The sequence below is a fragment of the Haliaeetus albicilla genome, chromosome 8, assembly GCF_947461875.1.
Source record: "Haliaeetus albicilla chromosome 8, bHalAlb1.1, whole genome shotgun sequence".
Taxonomy (NCBI): domain Eukaryota; kingdom Metazoa; phylum Chordata; class Aves; order Accipitriformes; family Accipitridae; genus Haliaeetus; species Haliaeetus albicilla.
This window is the reverse complement of record NC_091490.1, coordinates 42,264,653-42,277,700: the sequence shown is the minus strand read 5'-3', so window position 1 is coordinate 42,277,700 and position 13,048 is coordinate 42,264,653. Positions and strand designations below refer to the sequence as shown.

Here is a 13,048-nt window from a genome sequence, read left to right as displayed (position 1 = left end):
GCGCAGCCAATCAGAGCTCGCGGCGGAAAAGGCGCCAGGCCGATGTTGGTCGGAGGCGCGAGGGCGCGAGTCCGTGTGAGGGCGGTGGCGGCCATGGCGGCGGCTGGGCTGAGAGGGCGCGGTGGGAGAGCCCCGGCCGTCGTCGCGCTCAGGCTGGCCCTGCTCCTTGGGGCCGTGCTGGGCTCTGCCCGGGCCACGGTGTATTTCCAGGAGCAGTTTCTGGACGGAGGTTGGGCGAGGGCAGCGGGGGGGTAGAGGGGGCGGTGAGACAGCTGCCGGTAACGGCTGTGTGATCTGGCTGGGAGGGAGCCCCCCCCCCCCCCCCCCCCCGCCACGGTACCGTGCTTATTGACCCTGTTTTTGTGTTGTTGCTGGCGTTGGCCTTGTGGGACAGTCAACTGGCAGAAGAGGTGGATTAATTCTGAGTACAAGGCAGACCTTGGGAAGTTTAAACTCACTGCAGGGAAGTTTTACGGAGATCCAGTGCGAGATAAAGGTATGCAGGTTTCATTCCAAACACGCTATGGGAGCCGTCTCTATAGAGTTGGGGGTTTGCCTTTATAGATGTGCCATGCATGGCAATAAAAGTATTTTTTTCATTGCAAGTGGAGAAACATGTAAGTTTGACTATTACACTAATATCTCTACAGGTCTACAAACTAGTGAAAACTCTAAATTTTACGCTATCTCCTCACGATTTAAACCATTTAGTAACAAAGGGAAGACTCTGATTATTCAGTATACTGTGAAACATGAGCAGAAGATAGATTGTGGTGGGGGATACGTTAAGATTTTTTCCTCAGACTTGGACCAGAAGAACCTAAGGGGAGATTCACATTATTACATCATGTTTGGTGAGTTGCTAGTTATTTCTTCATTACTAAAATACTGTTGCTGCTGTTCTGCAGTTCTTCAAAGATGGTTGTGGAAATGGTGGAAAAAACATAAAGGAAGGCTGTCTTAAAAAAAATAAGGATGTCGTGACTGTAAGGAATGAGTTCTTCCATGCTTGAGAGATCTCTAAATATGTATTAACAAAATACATATTTATGCAAACATTCCGAGCTGATTTGAAGGACATAACTGAAAATTATTAGAGTGACCTTAGAATAAAAGTAGTTGTTCAGCAGGATTTATTTTTTTTAAAGACTTTTAACTGAAACAACATTCTGTAGGCCATTTTCTGCCCTTACATACTTGTATGTAGTTTCCAGTGACTTAGTGAAGTTTGTACATTTGTATGTCAAAGTGAAATTTGTCATTATGTATCTAATATAATTATATATATGCCATAGATAATGTTTATTTTGCCTGGATTTTTGTTTTCTGGGTTTAGTTCTGTAACGGAACTGTAGCAGAACTAAACCCCAAACTACACAAAATCTAATTCTAAGGTAGATTTAGAGACTTTGAGTAGAAGCCATGTCATCCATTAGAAATGGAATACATCAAAATACGTGGAATGGGAGAGATGTCTAGCAGTATTAGAAGGAAAAGGTAAACAAATCTGTATTTTTCTGCAAAGAAGTTAAGGATACAAAGCATATAATCTCTTTGTAGGGCCAGATATTTGTGGATCTGAGACAAAGAAAGTCCATGTTATTTTAAATTACAAGAATAAACCCCATCCAATCAAGAAACCGATCAGATGCAAGGTAAATATACAATTCAAAGATAGAAAAACTTTAAAATAAACAAGTTACAGGGATATTAGGAAGGGAAGAAGAAAAACCTCACCAAACCCAAACAACTATTCCAAACCTGTAACACCTTTGAGAAGTTCTACTTTTCATCATATCTTAAGTCATGTTAATTTGGGACGTTAGATATTTCTTAGTTCATGATATGTTTGTAATTTAATGATTGCATTCATAATACCTGATACTGATAAAGGATGAAACAAGGTTGCAAGGGTGTTGTATGTTACTAAGAAATGTATGTCATTGTGTTTCTTAATTGTAACTTTAATTCCACATTTCCTAGTGAGAGCACACTTTCTTCTGATATAAATGGCTGTATTTTCAATATTTTTGCTTTTAACCCATGTAGTAAGCCTGTTTATGTGCCTTTGCTGTACCTATTTGGGATATAAATAGCTTGTATTTGATACTAACTAAAATCATTACTTTATCTGATACTATTTCCAATCTTGTGACACTTCCTCTTGCCAATCAGATATAGACTGTGTTTTCTTGCAACCACTCAGTTTTGTTCAGAGACCCAGATGGGAGGACTAGAAAATACATGTGAAAAAATGTCATTATTTTTCCCCTCTACGAGACTGGGAATTATTTTTTTCTTACTACTGCTTATGAAAATTCCATTAGAAATTAGTATTTTAATTCTGGTGCAAGGCCGTTCCTAAGAGCTATATTTAAGGTTCTTAAAAAATTTTACTTGCTTTCTTTAAAACCCAGGTTGACGGATATACACATTTATATACTTTGATTATAAGGCCAGATCAGACTTATGAAGTAAAAATTGATAACGAATTGGTTGCATCTGGCAACTTAGAAGATGATTTAGATTTTTTGCCACCAAGGAAAATTAATGATCCAACAGTGAGGAAACCCGCTGACTGGGATGATCGAATCCAAATTGATGACCCAAATGACATTAAACCTGAGGTAATTTTCTCTCCTTATTCTGCGTTACTGGATTTAATTTCTACTGAACACACGTTTGATATAGTTGAATTCTGCACTAGTTTTGCTTTCTTAATCTTCCTGTGTCTTTTTAAAGGATTGGGATGAACCTGAATACATTATGGACACCAGTGCTGAGAAACCTGAAGGCTGGGATGATGCTGCGAATGGAGAATGGCATTATCCTATGGTCAAGAATCCTCTATACAGAGTATAAATAATCTTGTATACAGAGTATAAATAATCTTGCAATCCTAGTTATGGATAACACTTTAAGCAACTTTCTGTGCCTGACTGTATTCAGAACATGTCATTTATCCTAGGGGGAATGGAAACCAAGGCAGATCGATAACCCAAATTATAGAGGAGTTTGGCCTCATCCACAGATTGACAATCCAAATTACTCACCAGACTCCAGCATCTATAGCTATGAAAATATTAGCATCATTGGACTAGATATCTGGCAGGTAAGATGCCTTTACTGGAAAGTAAAGAACTTTTCTCTCACTGAGTATATAGCAACCTGTTTCCTTTCGCATATAAACATTATCTATTGTTTGGGGATCTTAGAGACCTGTGTCTTTACCTTGCTGTTATGTAAATATGTGTACAAAATTGGAAAATCTGTAAGACGCACTGATCTTCTGTTGTAGTTATTGTTTGGATCATAATCATCTACAGGTAAGTGAGGGGCCTAAATTAATTTGTGTAACTATTGTAAAACATGACTTACTCCACCTGATGTGAGGTGCGTAACTGAGGTTTCAAGCAGCTCAGTTACTCCTGACTTACCCAAAGATTAATGAGGAGAAAACTGCCCTCCCGGGTGCCTCTCAGATCTTCCTCTCTCTCAGGTTTCTTGACTAGCCAGTGATGAGACTTAAAACTTTGTAGAAGAGCAGTGAAGTACCTAAAGTTAAAAGAAGTCCTTTACATTCTTGAAAACAGTTGTCCAAAAAGAATTCTTCATCAAATTCTGGGAAAAAAATCTAATGGGGTTCTTGACATGATTATTCTATATCAAATATATGATACAAACATATTGTTAAAAAAAGAGATGAAAGCTCTTAAGAAAACAAAGAGGCATTCTGTTGTGTTCCCCCCCTTCCTCCCTATTCCTTTAAAGGTGAGAGCTGGCACAATTTTTGACAACTTCTTGATAACGGATGATGAGGTTTATGCAGAAGACTTTGGAGATGAAACATGGGGAGAAACAAAGGTAACATGAAACTCTTGTGCCTGTATTACCCCATTTTAAAAATCGCCTGTCTAATCTGATCAAGAACTTCTTGGTGCATAAAAATTCAGGGTCCTGAAAAGGAAATGAACATAAAGCAGACTGAGGAAGAGCAGGAGAGAGAAAGGGTTACAGAAGAAAAATACTTGGAGCAACGGTTTAAGAAAAAGCTAGAGAGAAAAAAAGAATCTGGAAAGGTTAGAGCAGTGAGGAACACTATCGAGAAGGAAGAGCTTTAATTGTTATTTGAAAGAAGTTCACTTTTTTTTTTACTTAAGTCTCTCTATAGAGATTTTGGTTGTTAACAGCTTGTTGGAATCTGCAGTGATACAGTTGTATTAAAACAGGAGTTTTTTAAAAATTCAATGTTAAATTTTGTGACCAGTTTCGGTTATTTTTAATAAAAATACCATAACATAGTTAAATTCTCTATAGAAAGGTTGTTTTTTTATTAACTGTCTTAGCCCTCCTAAAATGTATTAAAAACACCTCTAATAAAGTACTAGGTTTTGAAAGTGTTCTATACTTTCATGGTTTAATATTAAATGTAAAATTTATGCTCATTTTTGTTGAGGAAATATCATAATAATTTTTTTATATTTCATTAAAGGGTTCAGCGTGTCAAATGCGTGAAGCATGTTTCACAACATACTCCAGACTAAGGAGGAGATAAGCTTTGCTAAGCTTCTGTAGTAATTGTGCACCTGTCAGAGTTTCAGGGATTACTTGCAGCTGCATAGCTGCCGCGAACACACCGTGGCTGCTCTTGGCTGTTCTGCCATTGCTTATCTGCTGATGGAACGTTCTAGCTCTCTGTCTCAGTGTGGGACCTGAGTGACTATAGACAGAGTCTGTCCACAGATCTGTCCTTAGAAGTTTAAATGTATTCAGACAATTTTTTCCCCTTCAAAAATCTGAAATGAACACATAACAGTGCTTGGAAGCTGTCTTAAAATATACTTTTTTTTTTTTTTCTTTTCTTGTGGAGGGGTTGGAATTAGAAACTGAAAGATGTGTCTATTTTTGTCTGACCGGTCTTGTAACTCGCTCATGTAACTTGTTCAGTCACTTCCTTCATCGCTTCTCAGGCCCTTCTGCTCTTCTGCATTTCCTTCCCCCTCCGCCCCTCCCCAAACTAATGCTATAAATTTAGCAAAAACTGAAGCCAAACCTCCAAAGCCAATGGTTTTGCATTTACCTTTCAGCTACCCTGACACTGGCTGAGCAGGGTTTGTGTGGTAAGGAGATGGGGAGGATCTGTGGAAGCCCCGACTTCAGACAGGCCAGTTTCTAGCCTGTGCAGCGTCTTGAGGTCAAATTCCTTCGCTTCTGCTTGTCTGAGTGCTGTAGAACAATTCCAGTGATGCTGTGGGGTGAAGAACTTTGAAAGCTATTGTAACACACTGGAATGACAGTTGCCCTTTACCTTTTTTTCCGAAACAAATTCCTGTTGATTTAGTTTTTATATGGCCACAATGATCTAGCCTCTTTCAGGCTGCTCTTCAGTATTTTATACCTTGCAGTCGGGGATTTGTTAACTGTTGTATTTGACGCTGAATATTTGATCACAGACCAGAGGAAGCTTAATTTGGCGAGGTCTGTTTTGACAAGGTTTCATGTAATGAAGTAAAATAACTAGGTTTTTCCAGGAGAAAGTCGGTCATCCAGCTAAAAGGTCGATCGGTACCTTGACTCGGTTACCTGGAAGAATATTCCACCGGGCAGCTGCAGCCTTCCCTAGACCTACTTTGTCCGTAACCGTAGGTAGGTCACCGCCAGCTTCGCTGGAGGAGAGAGCCCTGCCTGGGAGAGCAGAGAGACTGCGGGAAGCAGGGGCGGGACAGCGGGACCAGCTCATCGGGCTCGGGAACGACCTGCCGGGCAAGGATAAACCCCCGTCGCTTTGTTCCCGGGTGAAACGCGTCTCCTCAAAGCTTCGCGGCGGCCCAGCAAGGCCCCGGCCCCTCGCCCGCCCACCCGCCGGCCGAGGCCAGGCCCAGCGGGGCCCCGCGGTGCCAGGCGCGGCCGGGCGGTCTCCCGCCGCCGCCGCTCGCTCCGCCTTTCCCCCCGCCCCGGCCGCTGCCCGAATCACGGGAGGAAGATGGCGGCGCTCATCCCCCTCAGCCAGCAGGTAACCGGCCCGGCCCGGCCCGCCGGCGGCCGGACCCTAGTTGCGGGGTGGGGGGGGGGGGGCGGCCATTTGGCGCCGGTGGTTGAGCGCCGATCGGGGAAGGGGGAGCGGGCCCTTCCCGGTGCGGGTCCCCCCCTTCTCCTCCTTCTCCTCCTCCCGCAGGCGGGTGCATCCGGGGCCGGGTCGGCGCTGGGGCATAGGGCCTGCCTCTCCCCGCCATCGGGGGGTGGCTCGGCCCGCGGAGGGGAGAGGGTCGGTGCGCGGCGGGAAACAGGCCCTGTGTGGGGACGGGGGGGACCAGCAGCCCCCGGCTTGTCCCTCGCCGTCGGGCCGGGGCTGAGCCTCCCCTGGGCGGGCTCCGGCCGTTTCTGTGGGGGCACAAAAGGCGCCGGCTCCCTCCCCTCACGGAGGCCCCAGGGGCTGTCCCCCGGGGGAAGGGGAACACCGAGGCTTTCTGAATTCTTTCCCTCCCCGAGCAGCGAAAACCCTCCTGGCTCTGAGCTGCGGGGGTTAATGCGGTGCCGGGGGTCTGAGGGCCGGGGGCTGGGCTGCAGGGAGGGATGGGGGCTCGTCGTCTGCTCGGGACTCTCTGACTTGGGTCACGTCACCTTGTTTTGTTTTTTTTTCTTTGTAACACGGGGTTCATGCCGCCTTCGGCTGTCGGGGTGTCATGACTGTGCTTAATATTTGGGAGGTGCGTGAGTAGCGTAGCCATAGGCGCGGGTACACCGGTAAAAGGACTCAGTCCGTAGGAATGAGGAGGAGGATTTCACCCCTCAGCAGGAGAGAGAGGATTCTGCAGGGAAGACCCTGAACCTTGGAGCTCCTCTCCCACAGGGAGGGTGGCGTGCCTTTTCGAGCTCTGCTTTAATGTTTGGGATCCTTGGGTGGATCATTTTTGTTGTTGTTACAAGGTTTTTTTGATTCATTTCTCACCCAAATAATTTAAACCTGAACAATGTGACCGCTGTTTATTCTTTTCCATACTCCTGTGAAGATAGTCAGTTTACTTATTTCCTTTAAAACAAAAGAAAAGCAACGCCACTCCACCACTCCCCAATGCCTTGAATTTAAAACTTACTATTCTTTACACTGTGGCTAGGCCAGCCAGGAATTCAGAACAACAACTATTGGTAGTTCAAATTATTTAAATATATCCATTTCCTTTTAATAATGGACCTTTATTTGTGATACTCTGAAAATTTATCTTTCAGTGGGGTTATGTCATACTTTGGTAATTGGTAGTTTGCTGTGTGTCTCATTAAGAGAGTGCACTGCTTCTTAGCTTTTGAATAGCAGTAGAAGTCCTGATTAACACCTGTTTAATTAAATGAACACGTTTGGAAACATCTGAAAACATCCATGCACATACAAACTGTTACCAAAAGTTTTCAAGTTCAGTAATGTGGTGCAAAATATATATGTAAAATAAACTCTGGACTTGAAAGAGTTTGTTTTTTAAATTTAATTGATACTTGAGAGACTGGCATCAATGGTGTTTTCTTTCATATAACTTATATATTACCTTGAGGGAAAAAGGGCCACATTCTGTGAACATAACAGTTATTTTGATGTACTATTTTCCAACTAATTCACTGGAAGCATTCCAGTTTTCAAACTTTTTTTTTTCTATATTGAACTGTCAAGAGTAATCTACCCATAATCAGGGCAGTAAACAGATTTTTTTTTTTTTTCTGGAAATTAATAAACTTTTAATAACCTCAATTTTGTGATTACTACAGAGATATATGCTAGTTATAATAAATGGCAGAAATTATATTAAAAGGAATGGGAGAAGTTACAGGTGCTGTAATGTTGAAGCATGTTCACTTAGAAAGATTTAAAATAAGAATATTGATAACATTAGGAGTTATAAACAATATAGTTAATTCAAGCATGTGAAAGTGTTTAACCATATTTGTTCTCATAAATGAATTTTATTATGGTTCTATTGTTCTATGAAGTTATGTTTTTTATGACGCTTTTATGAAAGAGAATTTACATGTCTAACAGTATGCAAATTATTTAATATTTTAGCTGTCTTTGTTTCAACCGGCTACGCCTAAAAACAGTTGAAGAGCAAGCATGTAAAATCAGTTCTTGGAGTTAAACAACAACTGAAACTGGATTTATTTACCTTTGATAATTTTATTTTCTTGAATATTTGATCACCTTATCAGTGGTCTTTCCACTGTGCCAGGCATGTTCAACCTACAGCCTCTGGAGGTCATGGAGAGTTATGTTAGAGATCTGGGGACAGCACAGATGATTTTGTAGCTCAGTTTTCTGAGACAACTCAGGATACTCAGCAAGTATAAGGGCAAAGGTAATCTTTCTGGGGTAGCAGTGACCTTCTTTTGGCTCTCATCTTTGTGGGACACATTGGTTTTTTCCCCTTTCACAGTACCTATTTTCATCCGTTATAGGATGTGACAAGAGTGGCTGAAAAAAAATTGTGAAACGGGAGAACATCAAGGAAAATAATTCATCTTATCCACAGGTCTTTGTGGCCCTGAGATGACCTCCGGAAAGAGGGCTGCTAGGAACTGGCTTTCTTAATTGTTCTGGTGGCAGCAGCTTAAGCCTGCCTTTTTCCCAGACCTGCGTTAAGGGACGTGGAGACTTTTGCATGTGCGCGTACTGCGTACCACAAATGCAGTGTACCAGATCTGCTGTGAGAGTGCAAGTTCAAGACTTGAACTTCAAATTTGTACAGGAAATCAACTTAGAGGTCGAACAACAAGGCGCAAGGGTTCTGAAGCGTCTGTTTGGGAGATGGTGTGAAGTGCTGGTCATAGATGACGTTTTGGGGAATATGGAGTAGGCACTGAAACCAGAGCGTTGTTGAACTGTAAGTCAAACTGAACCGCTGTATAACAGGTTATATCCTTTGACCACTTAACTGCAAACTTTTCAAAATGCTTTTCTCTGATTGCTGGTATTGACACTGTCTTGTGTAGGTTCTTCATCAGCAGATGTCATCAAATTACAGAATCCTCTTGAATGATAGTGATGTAGTCATATGTGGTGACGGGTAGGTAGGCAGCTATGCTATTTTTATCACTTGATCCCATTTTGTCTGGTGTGTTTCATCACAGAGATGCAGTCATTTAGGTAAATCGGTCAGAGAGGCTTACTCTTTGTAAAATTCTACAAGTAGGGAATCGAGTGGTGAAGTGCTTTCCAGTAGCCCTTGGATGCATATATTGCCATAGAAGAAACTTGACAGCATTGAAGCACATTACCCTGGATTCTTGCCACCTCTGTCAGGTAACTCAGCTGTATGTCATGGCTGACAATATCAAATGAGGATGTCAAGAATGTCTGGTGATGGGATGAGATCATTCAATACTGCTGCTGGAGCGGTTTGCTCTGTATCTTGGTATGAATCCAGTCTCTGCGTGCTCTAGGATACTTGCCAAATTAGAGGAGCTCGTAGCTGGTCTTTGGCTAGCTTCTCTGAGCCATCTGATAAATGAGAGTCGTCTAGTTGGGTGATAGTTGGCTAAAACATACTAAATTTTATTCAGAGTTGGACAGACTATTGCCTGCTTCCACCTTTTCTCTGAATGATGTGTTTCCTACTTTGTACAGGAATATAGTGCTTATCTATGCTGATCATTTACAAGCCAGCAAAAAGATGAGTCAGATTTATGAGTTATGCTTGTAGCTTTCTTCTGAACGACTGTCCAGCTTCTGGAAGAGCAAGAGCTTCTAGAGTGTACGGGTGGAGAATGCAGTGGCTTGTTTTGTTGATGGATATAAATGCAGTACATTTAAGAAGTTAAGGAAGCACTTCTGAAAATGCATGATCTTTCTAACCAAGTAGAACAATTGATCTTGGAAGAGCTCAGTGTTCACTTGCTTTTGATTAATAAGGTTTAGATGTTTTGGATATCTCCTTAAATTAAGATTTGGCATGTTTATTGTAAACTCTACAGAAATATTCTCTTTGTGTAAAACAAAATTTCATGCTCTTCATCTGTCTGTTTTTTCCCATCATGTTTCTGTCTCCCTTCCCCTCAGTGTAGGCAGAACATCTGGAAATCTGTGCAGATGACAAGGAAAAAGGTAGCATTTGGGAGGGGATATAGCAGTGATCAGAGTTAGTGCAAAATAATCATTCGTCAGATCTCTGACTTGTGTCCTGTAGGTGGAGAGCAGTTGCCCCAAGCAGGCTTTGGGGTGTTTCGACTTCTCTGCGTCTCAGTCATTAAGCTGTGTTTATTGGGTTGTTTTGTTGCTTGTTTTTTAAGGCCTTTGACTGCTCTAAGGGGTGACTTGCTTGAGACTGGATCATAATATTTTTGCTCTTGGCATTGAGGCTGGAGAATGGTGTGGAGGTATAACCTGCTCGTGGCTAGAACCTGTGTGGCAATTGTACGAGGCAACTGAGAAGATGGGTGTTGGGGCTTCTGCCTCTTTTGGCATTTCAGTTCCCATTTGCTTGGAATGTTAGTAAGAGGGAGGAGGAATCTGCTTGTTTAGTATTCCGAAAAGGCAGGGCCTACCTTTGTGTCTGCTGCTTTTGTGTAATGCAGTGATAACACCAAGTCAAAATCCTCAAACAACATTGTCAGGGAATTGTGATCTTTGTTAATTAACCTTTTCTTCCTTTTTTTTTTTTTTTTTTTTTACTCTGTGTCAATTTAAGATCTTAGTCCTGAAAATGCATAAACACAGGCATATTTTGATACCAGGGCCCTGTGTCTGTGTGTGTGTATGTAATTGTCTGCTGAAATTATTCCATAAGTATATATACAATGCAGGAGGTAGTAAAATCAGTGTTATGTTGAAAACTCTGCCTTTGATATCAGTAGTTCTCAAACTGTGATCTGAAATACCTTGGCAAATAGTTCAAAGCTGTTCTACAAAACCTTTATTACCATATAAAGGTAATGGTAACTATATTACCATATAGTCTTGTTAATTAAAAGTGTGAGTTTAAATATGAATGCTGGTGAATAAGAAGTTTTAAGAGGTGACAATAGTCTGTTGGCTGCAAGTTTTGGGGGATCTCTGTTATCCACTCTTAGATTTCAAGTATCCAGTTTGGAACACAGCGAATTAACATACCGTTTTATATTTTTGATAGAAGTATTACACAAAGTACTATATGCTTTTTTTTCTGTCAGTCCCTGAAGGTGTGCTGTGATTGCAGTTCATTCTTTATGTTCTTAACATTTCTCTTGTTTTTCAGTTTTCTACTGGGAATCCATTATATGAAACTTACTACAAACAGGTAGGTTGTTAAAAAAGAATTTAAAAATAAAGTGCATTTTCCTCTTCCCTAAGATGTCCCTCTCTTTCCTTTCCCCATTGCAGTGCTAAACTTCTGTGAATTCTCTCTGCTGAGTGGTAATGCGTGCTTGTATAACTCGACCTAAGACAAGAGGGGTTTCATTTCTTACCTCTGCTTTCATGACAGACATGCTTCAACTGAATGTGAATTTTTATCTTTCAGGTAGATCCAGCATATACGGGGAGAGTTGGGGCAAGTGAAGCTGCGCTGTTTCTTAAAAAATCTGGTCTCTCTGATATTATCCTTGGAAAAGTAAGTTGAAGGAATTAGGCAATGCAGTAATTGTTTGTACGCTTGCTTAAGTGCGGCTAACATTGAGAGAAGGGGTTTGCAAAAAGGAATTTGGTGGAATGCAAATCAGATCCATAGAACCAGGTTAGGTTAACCACAGATCGGTAATAGCTCCAAGGTATTGTTCCAAGTTTCATAGGAATCTGAAAGGAAAAATTGTCTTTTCTGTAACATTTTTGTTATAAACTTGAGAATTAAATAACATTGTGTGTCATAACTTGAAGTTCAAGACATACAATATGAACTCTTGAGCTGAGTTAAGTTTTATTTTAAAATCACAATGGCTTTTTTGTATCTCCACAGATATGGGATTTGGCTGACCCGGAGGGTAAAGGATACTTGGATAAACAGGTAAATGAAATGTGCCTGTACACCTCTTAGTTTACCTTCTACAGATAAGCCTCGTTTCAAGAAAACTCTGATATCAATAGTAGTTATCCTTAGCTTTTGTTTTTTAAAGTTTTTGTTTACAAGATGAGGTTTTATCCTAGCACTGCTCATATCCAAGTATATCACTTGGTGAGGCTGCTGGAGAAGTTTGGATCTAATTTTGGGTCTCTCTTTTGTTTTGTAAATAATCAGTGTGTGTGATATAGAGATACAGAGTCATTGAGTCTTTCACAAATACAAACTATGATTTTAAGATTTATTTTAGAAGTCTTTTTTGCATGAAAAAATATAACTAGCATTACTAAAAGTAGCTTGGAATATCAAATACCAAGTTACTTGTAGATCTGGAGAAATTTTTTTAAAACATTATTAATTTTTAAGAAAAATTGGTGAAATTTACTTAATTTTGGGAGAGTCCTTAAAAAATAGCTTTGAAGTTTTCTGCTCTTTGTTCCATGTTATTGCAGAGTTTTTCCTGAATCATCTTTAAAAGCAGTGAGGTAGTTGCCACTATGCAGTTAACTGAATGGGGCTATAGCACTGTTGTTTCCATACGTTACTGAATTGCACATGTACAGTGTTAGTAAAAATCATAAATGAGTTCTTGAAGACTGATTTAGACTGGTTGCTTCTTTTTAATAGAAAACACTATTGTTTGTAGGGTTTCTATGTTGCGTTGCGCCTAGTAGCATGTGCACAGAATGGCCATGATGTTAACCTGAGCAGTCTGAACTTGACTGTGCCGCCTCCTAAATTTGTAAGTAATATATACCTAAATGTATGTATGAACTAAGGCTTCAGTCAGAACACTGGAATAATCTTCTGTTTCATAAATGTCATGGTTTTGAGACTTCAGGCTGCTGTCAAACTGTTCCTTAAGACAACTGCAGTAATGGCTGCCATAGTCCTGTCTTCCTGAGTAATATGTACCAGCCCCTTCCTGGACTGCAAAACTGATGCAAGTTTAACTAAGGTCAGCTTGTTCACGAAGCTGATGTGGCTAACTGCTAAATTTATGGGGAGGGGGGGGAAAAAGATTATTTTTGGACTAG

The 13,048-nt window shown here is 41.1% G+C and overlaps 2 protein-coding genes across 11 annotated transcripts in view; both read left to right on the top strand.

Annotated features, from left to right (window-relative positions):
- The first annotated feature begins 5 nt into the window (after window positions 1–5).
- Window positions 6–4,305, top strand: CALR3 (calreticulin 3). Its single transcript, XM_069790324.1, has 9 exons — window positions 6–229; window positions 395–496; window positions 651–854; window positions 1,561–1,655; window positions 2,418–2,627; window positions 2,743–2,856; window positions 2,969–3,112; window positions 3,772–3,864; window positions 3,954–4,305. Exons 1-9 carry the CDS (start codon window positions 43–45, stop codon window positions 4,119–4,121), a joined length of 1,317 nt encoding a protein of 438 aa, XP_069646425.1. The 5' UTR covers window positions 6–42; the 3' UTR covers window positions 4,122–4,305.
- Window positions 4,306–5,876: 1,571 nt separating this feature from the next.
- The window catches only part of EPS15L1 (epidermal growth factor receptor pathway substrate 15 like 1), a 47,176-nt gene continuing 40,004 nt past the window's right edge, over window positions 5,877–13,048 (top strand). For 5 of the 10 annotated variants that reach the window (XM_069790315.1, XM_069790317.1, XM_069790313.1 and 2 more), the window contains exons 1-5: window positions 5,877–6,013; window positions 11,214–11,259; window positions 11,482–11,567; window positions 11,910–11,957; window positions 12,658–12,753. In XM_069790315.1, the coding sequence (XP_069646416.1) occupies window positions 5,984–6,013; window positions 11,214–11,259; window positions 11,482–11,567; window positions 11,910–11,957; window positions 12,658–12,753 (306 nt within the window). In that variant the 5' untranslated portion in view covers window positions 5,877–5,983. Of the gene's footprint in view, window positions 6,014–11,213; window positions 11,260–11,481; window positions 11,568–11,909; window positions 11,958–12,657; window positions 12,754–13,048 lie in introns of those variants that run through there. The other 5 variants (XM_069790311.1, XM_069790318.1, XM_069790320.1 and 2 more) reach the window with 5 other exon arrangements.